The sequence below is a fragment of the Ambystoma mexicanum genome, chromosome 3p (genome assembly GCF_040938575.1).
Source record: "Ambystoma mexicanum isolate Mex_15411 chromosome 3p, UKY_AmexF1_1, whole genome shotgun sequence".
NCBI lineage: Eukaryota > Metazoa > Chordata > Amphibia > Caudata > Ambystomatidae > Ambystoma > Ambystoma mexicanum.
Genome location: NC_090925.1, coordinates 779,479,013 through 779,491,849, shown reverse-complemented (window position 1 = coordinate 779,491,849; position 12,837 = coordinate 779,479,013). Strand labels below are relative to the sequence as shown.

Below are 12,837 nucleotides of genomic sequence, written 5' to 3'. Positions count from 1 at the left end.
CCTTCCTCAGAGTGGGTACTAGTCAGATGTCATGAGGTGCAGTTTAGAAAGCTGGGTGTATAGGGTGTCCTTTATACTGACGCATGTAGTCTGAAGCAGTCTTTGTTTATAGGTGGAATTTACCCAGGTCTATACAGCATTAACCCATGCTCCATGAAACACAGGGGAAGGACTGCTAGCGATGGAATATGCTCATATCAAATGAGGTGCACTAAAAATAATTGCAGAGGTGAGCGGGCCCACACAACGGGGACACACCAAGACTGCACTGGGTAGACAGGTGCAAAAAGGGCAAAAGCAGGGTCTGGCTGTGGGGTGAGCTTAGTGTCCTAGCCCCCCTCTCAGCCTTATCCACAAAGGTAAATCCACAGCTAAGCTGTGTTTGTAGAAAAACACACAGATAAAGATAACACAAGGAAGGTTCTTGTGGAGAGCACCCAACAGCATTCTAAGAATCAATTCTCATGAGTCAGTCTGTCAATCACTCCTTTATTTCATTGATCTCAGAATACAACAAAAACATTGTATTTAAATATTTATATAATATATAAGGCCACAGTCAAATAGATCCCTAAAATATGATGAAATTAAATTAATGGGCCTGTGTTCCCTCAAAGAAAGGGAGCACTGATAAAAAAAAACATGGACATGGAGTACATAACAGCATATAATAGTATATGAGTGGCATACTAGTGTAGTGTAACTGACCCCACCAGTACTACCCTGTTAAAGACTTGAGGTACAATTAACAAAGACAGACGTATGCGATTTATGTCACCAGACGTGGCATGCAGGTGACTTGAAGGCCTCCTATATCTTTCTACTAAGTGGGCCAGGGGCCATTTCATTAGGTTCCTCCAACACACACCTGGATATATTTACTGAAGTTTTAGAAAATAGACGTTCCCCACAGAGTCACCACACACAATCTCAGATGAATTCTCTGGATCTGGCTGTAGGCAGGATACACCCCCTTCACATTGGAAAAGTCCGACCTAAAGAAGATGGCGAGATACACATCATGATTAGGATTAAGGTACAGCATATATCAAGATGCAATCAATCACACATACCAACAGTTTTTCCAACACTGAAGAAGACTGGATAAGGGAAATCCTCCTCATATTTGAGGCAGGACAGGTGCTGCGCACACTTTAGCACTGTCCACCGATCCATTGCTTAAAGTAGGCTCTTCATAATTATGGTCAGACTGAATAACGTGTATTGGCGGCACAATGCTTCTTCAAGACACAATGCGCTACCATGGTATGACATGAATGAACCGCTGCATTGCAAATTGTTCCAGAAGAATACACCCACTGTTCCTCCACCATCCTCATATATATCATTTACTATAAGCACATTCACACCATTTGAATGAAACCGTTGTCCTTGTTGGACTTTCTAGTAAACTGCAGATACACATTGTAGTGGCAATCAATCATCACATGAAATGCAAACCAAAATTCCAATTACAATTCAAATTTTCCCAACATTACGTTGCTACCCCACTCGTCAGGTACTATGGCTCTTTTCAACAAATTCATCCTCTGCTGTGGAAAGGACTATCTTGCACAAGTTCCAGGCTAATAATTACATTTTTCTTATGATGTCTCAATTGGTCCACAATTTTACATTGTAATGCTGGGGACATGGATCAACAGACACAACTTGGCGGCTTACCATTTTTCATATATTGTTGTATTCCTCCTATTACTGATTTTCTTCAGACAACTGGCATATGAAAACAATAACACAAAACACATTTCACAATGTAAACCCTCCTTGAGTGGTATTTAATGGCTCCCTTAATGTCTGATTGAGCCCAAAAGCTCAATGTTCTCCAGGAATAGCCAAGAGGAACGCTCTGCCCTTAATTTCATACACTCCCGCAATTACATTTCCATTAAAAATAATGTATCTTTCGCCTTCCAAGCAAAGCAAATCAAATACAAATCCTAGTCTTCAAAGTTCTTACGTTACCAAGGATTCCCTTGCTCGGTAATTTGCATGAGTGATGTCCCCAGTTCTCCTCCCGACATCTCTCAGTGGTAGTTATAATCACCTCTGTGCTTACAATACCTCCGGTAGGGTTAGCTGCATCTTCCCTCCTAGATGCATGTAGAAGCGTAGTTTCTCATGCACTTTAAGCAGGAGCCACCTTCCATCGTCAATTTCCAAAGGCAATGTCACAAGGGTCCTCAACTCCCTATCCTAGAGTCCTGAGCTTTAATCTATTAATTGCCTCTCCTTTCCTGCTCCTCTTTGAATCCTGCCCCTCCTCCACCTGTGGGCTATTTTCAAATCCTGGTTTTACACTTGCCCTTAGGCCGGGCCTTCCCTCTCAAACCTTCCTGCTGTGTCTAACTATCAGCTAGGCTGTCTCGGATCTCTGTTTCTGATCTTCCCCTCCAACCTCCTTTCAATAATCACTTCCAACTTCCTCCTAATATTTACCTTACATCTCCTTCCAATAATTCTTAGCCACTGCCTTGTCCGGCTCTACTCCAGCTTCCTCCTCCTGATGTTCCTTGACCGCCACCTCCTCCTACTCAACTCAACTCACCCTCCTCATCCTGCTTAATTCAGACATGCTCTTCCTGCTCAATTCTGATCACCTCCGCTCCACTTAACCGCTGACCACCTTCTCCTGCTCTACTGAAACCTCCTCCTCCTCAAATGAAAATTCTCCTTCTGCTCAACCGACATTTCTGTCTGCTCAGCTTGGACCACCTCCTCTTGCAGAACTCATGATGTTTCCTCCTACACAACCCGCAACACCTAATCCTGATGTTTAACAACTCCCTTTTTCTTGATCAATTACAACCTCCTCCTCCTGATGCTTCTTAAGCAATCGTTCTAATGTTTATTCTCCACCTCTCGCCCTCAGCCTCCTTTACTCTGATCACCCTTTCCAATCTCTTCTTTGCATTGTCAACTCACTCCAAAATCCTTCCACAACCTCTGCCCCCAAACACCCTGGTTTGGGCAGGACCTTTTACATCTGGGTGTCCCCTCCAACTTTGGTGATTGTGTTCAAGCATTCGATCTCTGGTAAAATGATTGGGGGAAGCATAATTTGTTCAATATGATTGTGTGATAGGATTGGTTAGGTGGTGAGGCGGGCGGACTGTGACTTGAAAAGGCCAGCCGGCCAACCTGTATTCACTGCCAGCTCTTATTTGATCATGCTAAACCGAATTAAGGTAAAACGCATTTTTCCCTGCATTTGTGTTTGCAGATTTTTTTCTCCTGCCTGGTCTGCCTCCAAAAACAGGAGGGAATATTTCATTAGAAACACATTTATAGTAGCTCCGGAACCCTTTATTGCTGACAATTTCCTGTAAACCATAAACACAGATTTACCAACCGCCATTTTTTTCACCACCCATTAGGATTGTTCCAGTCTTCCATGCCACTTTCTGGAACACATTATCCAAACCCATATAACACACCATGTTACACAGACCACCAAAAGCAGGGAAACGAACACTAAACATGTACCTAAATGGCACCATCTTAGGACAGGCCACCCACCAGAGCCTATTCTCTACTGCACCGTGTCACTGCATCCCCGCCAACCTTCAACAAAACCTAAACAGGCAAAGCACCCATGATAGTTCTACTTCAAATTACCATGACGTGACACTGCAAGATTAATCCATGAGAAACCTGTTGCTCAACGCTGTGTTAACCAACCAAGACCACTCACTCCTCACCAGCCAACAGGGTTTCCATGCCAGCAACCTGACTCACCTCCCACTTCTTCATTGAAGAACAACTTCCTGACACTAATCTCCATGTGATCAGTTAACAAAACCACCTCCAACAAAGAGGCTTAGTTGATTACATCTACGAAATTCATATTCTCTCTCACGTTGCGAGGTTCTTTCCTCTCACTAGGTGGCGTTCTGCTCGGAGGAGCCGTGCCCCGAGAATTGTGCACGGTGTGTGAACTATTTAGAATCCGGCTTGGAGCCCTGTCTGGCTGGTGGGCGACTGGTGGCAGTGACTGGTGGCAGCGGGTGATTGTGGACACGAGGGTGCACTAGGATTGAGCCGGAGTCAGCCCCTTACTCGCCCCGTCAGCTGACATCGCGACATCTGGCGCCCAGTAGTGCTGGAAGTGTTCGGCTGCGCTCGGTGGTGAACACTTGAGAAAACCATCGCATCAATGGCATTCACGAGGTAACTGCAGGCTTTTGCCTTTGAGCCTTGTGTGATATTATAATCTCTATGTAGCGTATCCTGTATGGTAAGCATGGCACTGAGTAGTAATTGATTGAAACCAGAACATAACACGTGGCATTTCCAGCTTTAACAGATTTAACATAAAGCACAGCCAGCATGAAGGATCTAGACTATGGGCTGAGAATAAATTAAATAAAGTAAATTGAGAGGAAAATTAAGTACCCTCCAGAGCCATTTGTCCTTTTTTTTTTTACCCTGTATCGGTACTGTCAGCACACCCTGTTTGTTCAGACGATTTTCCACCTGCTTGGCAGCAAAGGGGATTATTGCAGTATAAGGTCATGAAGCTGCGCAGTACAATTCTAAAGAAAGATAAAAGATCCCCAAAATGGGATGGTTCCATCATAGAGCATGCAATTGCTCAAGCACCGCAGCCTACATTGGTGAAGGAGAATAATGCGGCGGTCAGTTCTACTCCTATGAACCAAGTGCAAGTCCATATGCAGCAGTTACACCATACACCGCATTCTGGGCCCTCAGGGTATAAGGACCAACATACCATAAGGAAGTCATGGAAACGTGGCCTGGAGTATACAGTGACCACAGGGAAAATCCATAAAAAATGAAAGATCACTTTGGAAGACAAAGGAGCAAAAGTGCTAATGATAATGAAAATTGGACCGCAGCTCTACACATTCCAGTCTGGCAAGAAGCAAGACAGGGATAAAAGCAGAGCTGGATGGTTTATATTACAGAGCGTTACCTCCCCCGAAAGGGAGGAGATTGATACTATCAACGCTCAGGAAGAGTTGATTATTGACGGCCAGGGGGACCAGTTGGAAAATGAAAGTTGTAGTGATCCCATAAATGAAATAAGTACAGCATCTGCTGCGGGAGTCTCCCACCTGACTGTACAATAAAGTGAAGCAACACTTTTGGCTCTAAATTTTGTTATAAACTCCCTGGTGTCTGTTTTTGAGCTGCTAGAGACAGAAGTACAGACTCAAGCAGGGGTTTTGTTAGAACTCACTAAGAAACAGGGAAATGTGATTCAACCCTTGTGGGGATTAGCAATGCTATCAACTCTGTATTGGTACCGGTGGTGAAGGATATACGGTTAGAGGTCACAAAACAAGGGCTGGATATTTCAGCTTTGCAGACATCTTTGTCAATGCGAAGGAAAGAGGAAGAAGCAAATACTCTACTCCTACAAGAACTGTTATTATACTGAATACCCGAAAGTCCATTAAGGAATTGTGAAGAAGAGTGGGTGGTGAGAGAGGAGGTTTCAAACACTATGTGCGATGATACCCCCCTCTCTGAATCAACTCTGGAAGAATTCCGAAGGCTGGCCAATGTGGTGGAGGGGACTCCGGAAGTAAGGTCAATCCCTTCTCAGGTAGTGCCAGCGCCTCTGACCCAGGGCTTGAAGGAACCTGAACAAGTTTGGTCAGAAACATGTTACCAGAACTCTTGAGGCAGCAGGAGGAGGAGGAGAGAAGCTAGAAGAGGTGTTTGAATAAGACTTCAGAAAACCCAAGAAAAGAGACAAAAAAACGAAGAATCAAAAAAGTACAAGACAGAAGAAATCAGAAACAAATGACTTTTTTTAAGCTCTCTCGAAACCGGTGAGAGAAGAGGAACAGGAGAGAGCTGAAAACTCCAATCCCATAATTACCATTAGGTCAGATTTAATCGATCTTACGAATACTGAAGAAAAGCAGGAATGGAGAAGTAAGAAGGAAAAGAGTAAGAGGAGTATCCGGGTGGACGAGGCAGAACGAATGATTAAAACCACAAATGTAAGCGTGGGGCTTCAAACAGATATACATGAACTGCGGACTGAAAGAAGAGATCAGTCCTTGTTATCCAACCAGAAGGGGCAGACCCGTTCCTTCGAATCTTCTAGCCTCCAGGTTGAAAAAAGGGCAGAGCTGCCATTGGCCCCGGTCTTCTTATTTAATAAACAATTGTCCCAGTCTTCAAGGTCAAAACTAACATCTGTCGCCCATGTTACAAAGGGGGCAAAATTGAACATTGCACCAATATTTTTAAAACTTCAGAACAAGGAGACAAGAAAAAGTTTGAATGAGAAGAAATAAGGAAGGGTCCGGGGAAGTAGTCATTTCTTATTACGAACTCCAAAGGAGCCGGAAAATCCTCTGAAATAAAAGGGAGCTGCCACGCAGGCTGCTATGCCTATTACGTCCCAGCTGCCATCGACTATTTCTCAGAAGAACAAGGAAGAAGTTGTATCTGCATTCGCTATCTCGAAAGTCTGGCTAACGTCAGTAGTTAAGAATAGGAAATACAAGTCTCTTTGCCGAAGTGCAATATTGTCGCCCTTTAAAAGGGTGCCAGACTTGTATTTGTTTCACTCAAAGGATATGGAGTTTGGGCGATTCCCAGTTAGGCATAATTCCTTCTTGGTGCAGTTCGGTCTGATTTCATGAAGAGCTCTGGAAGCAATTTTAGGGGCATCCAGGGAACTGATGGACGGACCAAGGTCTCTTTATCCCCTTTAGCACCATCAGAAATGGGTGGAGCAAGTTTTGTGTCCGTGGTCAGACCACCTCTGCCTCTGGCAGGACAGGAGGGGGTTTTAACATCGGATTTATCCGGGAAAGGTAGAAAGAAAACTAGTACCAATCCCCACGACAATACCCTTGCACTACTACCTGAAATCCTGAGGCAAGTTCTGCAGAAGTTGGGAGTAGGGGCACAGTCCCTTTAGACAGTCTGAATTTCGTCTTGTGAGTTGGAATACATGGGCCTCCAATACATTCGCCTCGAGGAAAACGAAAGAGCTTCTGCTCAGGGATATGGATGTGATCAGCCTTCAGGAAACCTGGCTGGTAAAAGGCCATAAAGTATTTGTATAACCAGCCCTTCAAAAATCTAAAGATAGACCTACACGGGGGCTTTAACGGCCTTCAAAAACACTACAATTGGAAATGCTAAAATGACTTCCAATGACAAATTGGGTATTCAGGCCTGTACTTTCTTGTAAAAGGGCAGAAGCCAGTTCTCAAGGTGATTATAATAAATATTTATTGGAATCCCGCCTATTCTAATCTACAAGACTTCTTGGGGGCCCTTTCAACAGTGCTGGAAATTAGCAAATTGTTTCATGTCGGTGCACATATAATCCCCGTAGGAGATTTGAACGCACAGTGTATTCCCTTGATAAAGGAGCAAGTAATTATAAGATCACGGAATGTCTCGGACAATGGGAGAAGGTGGGTGGAGTTTTTGGGCAGTTGGGGACTGATTATGACCAATGGGTCGATAACAGAAAATGCGCAGTCTCAGCCGACGTGGTCTCGAGGGAACTCTACGTCAACGCTAAACTACATTTTTATATCTGCAGCGTTATTTACCAGAAATGTATTTTTGAGTATTAAGGCATATGGGGGTAGTGATCACTATCGATTAGAACTAACCTTCTCTGACATAACCTCCAGTCATCCAGATAAGCAGTCTCAACAACTGACGAGTAGGAAGGGTAGGCTAAGACTTTCAAAGTATAAATGGGAGGGTGGTGCGTTGAATAAAGCCCTAGCAATGATACCAGAGAAAGACTGGCAGAAGAACTGCGAATCAGAAAATTCTGGTAAATATATTTTGTCCATCTGTCCACCAGGACAGGGAGGGATGAACAAATGAGCACGCTGTCATACTTTTGATGAGGAGTATTGGTGGAAAAAAAGCTCTTAAAACAACAAAAGAGAAAGTTAAAGATTTCATCCCTCAGCTTGCAAGACTATAGGAGAGAGGTTAGAGCCCTAACCCAGGATTATAAACATTGGTCACTAGGCAGAAGGTTGCAGCGTTTGCGAAAGGATGGTGAACTGATGCTGAAACTAATTGGAAATAAGGATGCCAGAAATGTGTGGTCCATTATTCACCAATTGGAAGATCACTCCAGTACATCACGATGTAATCAAGTGTCGGAGGAAGGGTGGATCGAGCATTTAACAGCTAACTTTGCAAGTGAGGGGGGGAGACATACAGGCTCACCGTGGAGGTTTCCTGGGACCAGTCGGTTGATAAACAGGTCTTAGAGGACCTGATCTCCTCCACCTCCAAGGCTGCTGCTCCCAATGGGTTGACTTATCAAGTCCTGAAGAATAACGTCACACTTTGGGCCAAACTACTCTGCTGGCTTTTTAGGGACATTCTCAAAAACAAAAATTCCCTCCCTCATGGAAATCAGCAATTATCATTACACTTTTTAAGGGGGACGATCGGTCACTTCCAGCTAATTATCGGCTGATCACCCTCCTTGATATAAATAGAAAACTTTTTTATGAGGTTCCTCTTATCTGAATTAGAGGATTGGGTGAAATCCAGTAATAGCTTATCTAAATACCAAACAGGATTTAGAAGCGGCCTCTCTACCGCCATTAATGGGGTAGCTCTGAACCTGTTAAGTGAAAATACCAGAAATAAAGCAGAGCTACAACTTTATGGGGCATGGGTCGACTTTTCAAAAGCCTTTGATCAAGTCAACAGAGAACACCTATGGGACAAGCTCAAGAAATGGGGTATACCGGAAGAAATTTTATCCATGTTGGTTGAGCTGCACAAGGACACAACTATAAGGGTCCGGTTAGATGATGATGGTCAACTATTTGAACTATCAAAGTGGAAAGAGGTCAGGGCTGCCTGGGGGCTCCATTGTTTTTTAACCGCTATTTGGCAGGTATGTGGAACTTCCTGGAATGTTCGGCTCTGGCCAGCCCAACAATTAATGGAAACAAAACCTTTTGGCTGGCATATGCCGATGATGTGGTCCTGCTTGACAATACAGCAGTAGGGTTGCAGCGCCTAACTTTTAAGTTGGAAGAATATGTTAAAGTGAATGGGCTATCAGTGAATCCATTGAAATCCAAAGTGGTAATCTTCAGACATGTGAACAAACAGGTATGCCGATCTCATTGGGAATTAGCTGGTCATGTCATTCCCAGAGTTGAAGAAATAGTGCATTTGGGTTACAAGGTGTATGCTTCACCCCCTGTTAGTAAAGTGGAGCAGGATGTTCAGAGGAAAATAGCGCAGCTTGTTCCCCAGATGAGAAAGGTCTTCTCAAGATTCTGTAAGTTTTCCTTCATTGCCTTAATCAAATTCTACTCAGCTAAGGTCGTCCCAGTGATCCTTTATGGACTGGAGGCCAAACCTTCCCTGTGGTCCATTGACTGGGAAAAATTTGAAGGAATGGTTTGGAAGAGAGTCCTCAATCTCCCGATGAGCCTCCCCATCTCAAACTTAAGATTTAAATTGGGTTTGAAATCATTGAGGGTCCAGGAACACTGGAAATTGATCTCTTTATATCGGCTTATTGTCACCAGTCAGGTATACAAGCTTTATGACATCAGGATCATCTCTTCACCTGCAAATCTAAGATGCTATCCGATCTTGACGAGAGGGCAAAAACGGTCCTAGATAGAGTAGATTCCGATATCGAGACCCTTATCAGTAATCCGTTGAAGAACAAAGAGACAATGGACAGGATGGGCTGGATTAACACAATCGAGAACATGCGCTCTTTGTCCCTTTGCAATTCTTTCTTGAAGGGTGACAAGAAATAAGGGAGTCTTCCGAGATACCTGTTGACGTTCCCAAATTGGAAAGTCAGGAAATGTTTCTTGAGAATTCGTTTGAATTTAGCGCACACCGGGGAAGTCCCGAATAGCAGGGGACAGGGAGACATTGCCAAGAAGTTGTGCAATATCTGCAAACATCAATCCCTTAAACATCCATTGGTAGTCTGTCAAGGTACGTGGCCAGTTAGATCACTTATATTTTCTAGGTTTGGAGTGGGCAAAGAAAGTTTTATGCCAGAAATTTTTTGGGATAGGTTGATTTTGGGTTATGAAAGAGCACTAACAATTTCAGTGGTTCAGGTATTGACAAGAAGCAGTATTGTGATTTGACAAAAACATGTTTGTCTGTTTCAGTTTATGTTCTACAAGGAGAGTAATGTAGGGAAAAAGAAAAAAAAAATGTTTTATTGGAGATCCTGTTGGTTCCTGTTTTATTCTGTATATCTTTTTCTTCTTGATGGTTTTTTAAAAACGGTTTTCTCATATAAGCGTATTTTAATTGTCTTGAGTTTGTTTTATTTGGTTGTAGTGTCTGTTGACCTATTTTGTAAAAGGTTCTTGTAAGCAAACACAAATAAAAAAAATAAAAAAAACACCTCCAACATCTACAAATTTATTGTGCTCAATAATCCCACGAACCCAAGGCATCAAACAAACATGGTTTGATGACCGGTATACCACCCCATTCCTATTTGGCCTCCTACTTCTATATAGATACAAGATTGTCCTAAAGAACAGAACCCATAAATACAGTGGATTCACACTCCTGCACTATTCTGACACTTTAGACGCGTGGGTACTTCAAGAACCCCGTAAAGAAATACCCCATTACCGCTACATGCCCATCACAATATTATTCACCTAACAACCACAAGGTTAAATCCTAACTTCATTAAAGAAGGGCTTAACTTGATGGAATACCACCCAAACAATCAGGATGGTTCATCATTGCTGGAGATGTCGAGCTACACCTGGAGAACCTTTCTCACAAATCCTCATCTTAATCGGGCAATCACATGGCCAATCTAGGTTTCTGGCAATTGGTCAATAGGCCCACCACAGCAATCACCTCACCCTTCACACTACTCTAACCCTGGATGTCTTCATCACTGAATTGACATCAACCAAACTGTTCTAGTCCGATCACCTTTTCATTTCAGACATACTTAACTCTCACTCAAAGTCTAGATCTCCAGCAAGTCCAACTGTGTCTCCGGCTACCCAAATGTAAAGAGCTCTAAACAAGATCTCCAGCTCTGACTTCAAATGTACCCCCCTCACCTGCAGCCCCAAAGTTAGACAATGTACCCACATGCATGGCTCCAAATCTGTGACCAGAACAGTGACACAACCCTGAATGACTGTGTCCCCATTACCACTAGGGAATCCAAAATCAGCTACAAAGCCCACCAACAGATGATTCAACAAGCAGACATGAGCAGAAACCTGCTGAATAGCAAACAAATTTGGCATAAGTCCAAGACATAAAAGACAAAACAAGCTGAACAATTTTGGCTTGGGGGTAACTAAAAGAATCTGTAGAAAAAAGAAAGCACACCTCCAAAAGAGGATAACAAAAGCCACCAAACCATTCAAAATCCTCAACATGTAAAAACATCCCGAACGGAACTCATTGCATCGACATCCCTTGAACTGGTGGAAGACATGGGAACTTCCACAGAGAAAGCGGACATCAAAGAGAAATCAGCTTCCCATACTTCTCACACACAACCCCGTGCCCCCTCTCAGAAACCCACAAGTCCCTTCACCAAATGAATCCATATATCACAGGATGTACTCTTGAAGATGACATCTAATAAAAAACAATCCCCAATGCCCACCCACGCACACGCTGCATCTTTCATCAAGAAATATTTCTCTACTCTAACTCCAGCACCAGTTTAGCTGCACAATGGGGGTCATTCCGAGGTTGGAGGTAAGGGATTACCGGCGCCTGTAAGGGCACTGATGGCGGTAATCCCTTACTTCCGTATTCTGAGTTCCCTTTGCGGGTCCCTCTTTACCTCCTGCTTTTAGCAGGAGTAAATTACGGGACCCGCAAAGTGACCTTGGAGTAAATTACGGCACCATAATTTACGGTGCCGTAATTACCTCCTTCCCCATTCCCATTGAGCCCTATGGGGGCAGAAATGGGGATGGGGAAGGGCTATGGTGAATGGGGAATTACCGGTCCATCCAACCTTGGAATGGACCGGTAATTACTCCATTCACCATGCCGGTATTCCATGGAGTAAATAGCTCCATGGTTGCCAACCATGGAGCTATTTACTCCATGGTGTAGTCCTAACTCGGAATGAGGGCCAATGTCTGCTATGAAGCAGTAGGCGTTTCTAACCCATTCAATAAAGCAGTGGTCACTACCTTTTCAAAAATCTAATGCTGGCCCCCTTTAATCTCGCCAACTTCTGTCCTATTTAAACCTTATCCTTTGAAGCCAAAATCCTGGAGAAGTTGGTTACAGAACAACTAGAAGCTTAGAGCTAATCTAAATTATGCTTCCATAACAACCAAATGGGTGTCAGACCCACAAGTGAGAAACTACTTGCATGAACACCAGAGAGTAAATCCTTAAGCACTCCGATATGTAAACCGTGCTAATCCTACTATATCAGTCAGCCAGTTGTGGCAAAGTGGAGCTCACCACCCACATGCAACATCTTCAAGATGAGATGGGCATCTCTAGTATGGCCATGACTTGGCTCCAATCTTTCCAGATAGACATATGCTTCCAGGTAAAAATTGGAACTTGCTCATCTTAAATCCACCCTTTCCCTTATAGAGTACCGCAAGGTTCCATACTGTCTGTGTGACTCTAACATCTACATGAGCCCTTTTGCCACAGTCTTGGAAAATGTTGTGATCCCATAAAAGATGTGCACAGGTAAATCCTCACACATCTTGACAAAAACTTCGTCCGGTGGGGATGCGCAAGGCTGCGGAGAACCGCCGCCCGCTGCGACAATATCTTTGTCTCTCGTCATTGTGGCCTAATCTGTCCCTGTATCTGGGTCTGCTGGAT

General features: G+C 43.6%; 1 protein-coding gene across 5 annotated transcripts in view; it reads right to left on the bottom strand.

Moving 5' to 3' along the window:
- Positions 1 to 475: 475 nt before the first annotated feature.
- TEP1 (telomerase associated protein 1) overlaps positions 476 to 12,837 on the bottom strand; it is a 2,409,067-nt gene continuing 2,396,705 nt past the window's right edge. For all 5 annotated transcript variants that reach the window (XM_069651741.1, XM_069651744.1, XM_069651746.1 and 2 more), the window contains one exon: positions 476 to 995. In XM_069651741.1, the coding sequence (XP_069507842.1) occupies positions 879 to 995 (117 nt within the window). In that variant the 3' untranslated portion in view covers positions 476 to 878. The remainder of the gene's footprint in view (positions 996 to 12,837) is intronic.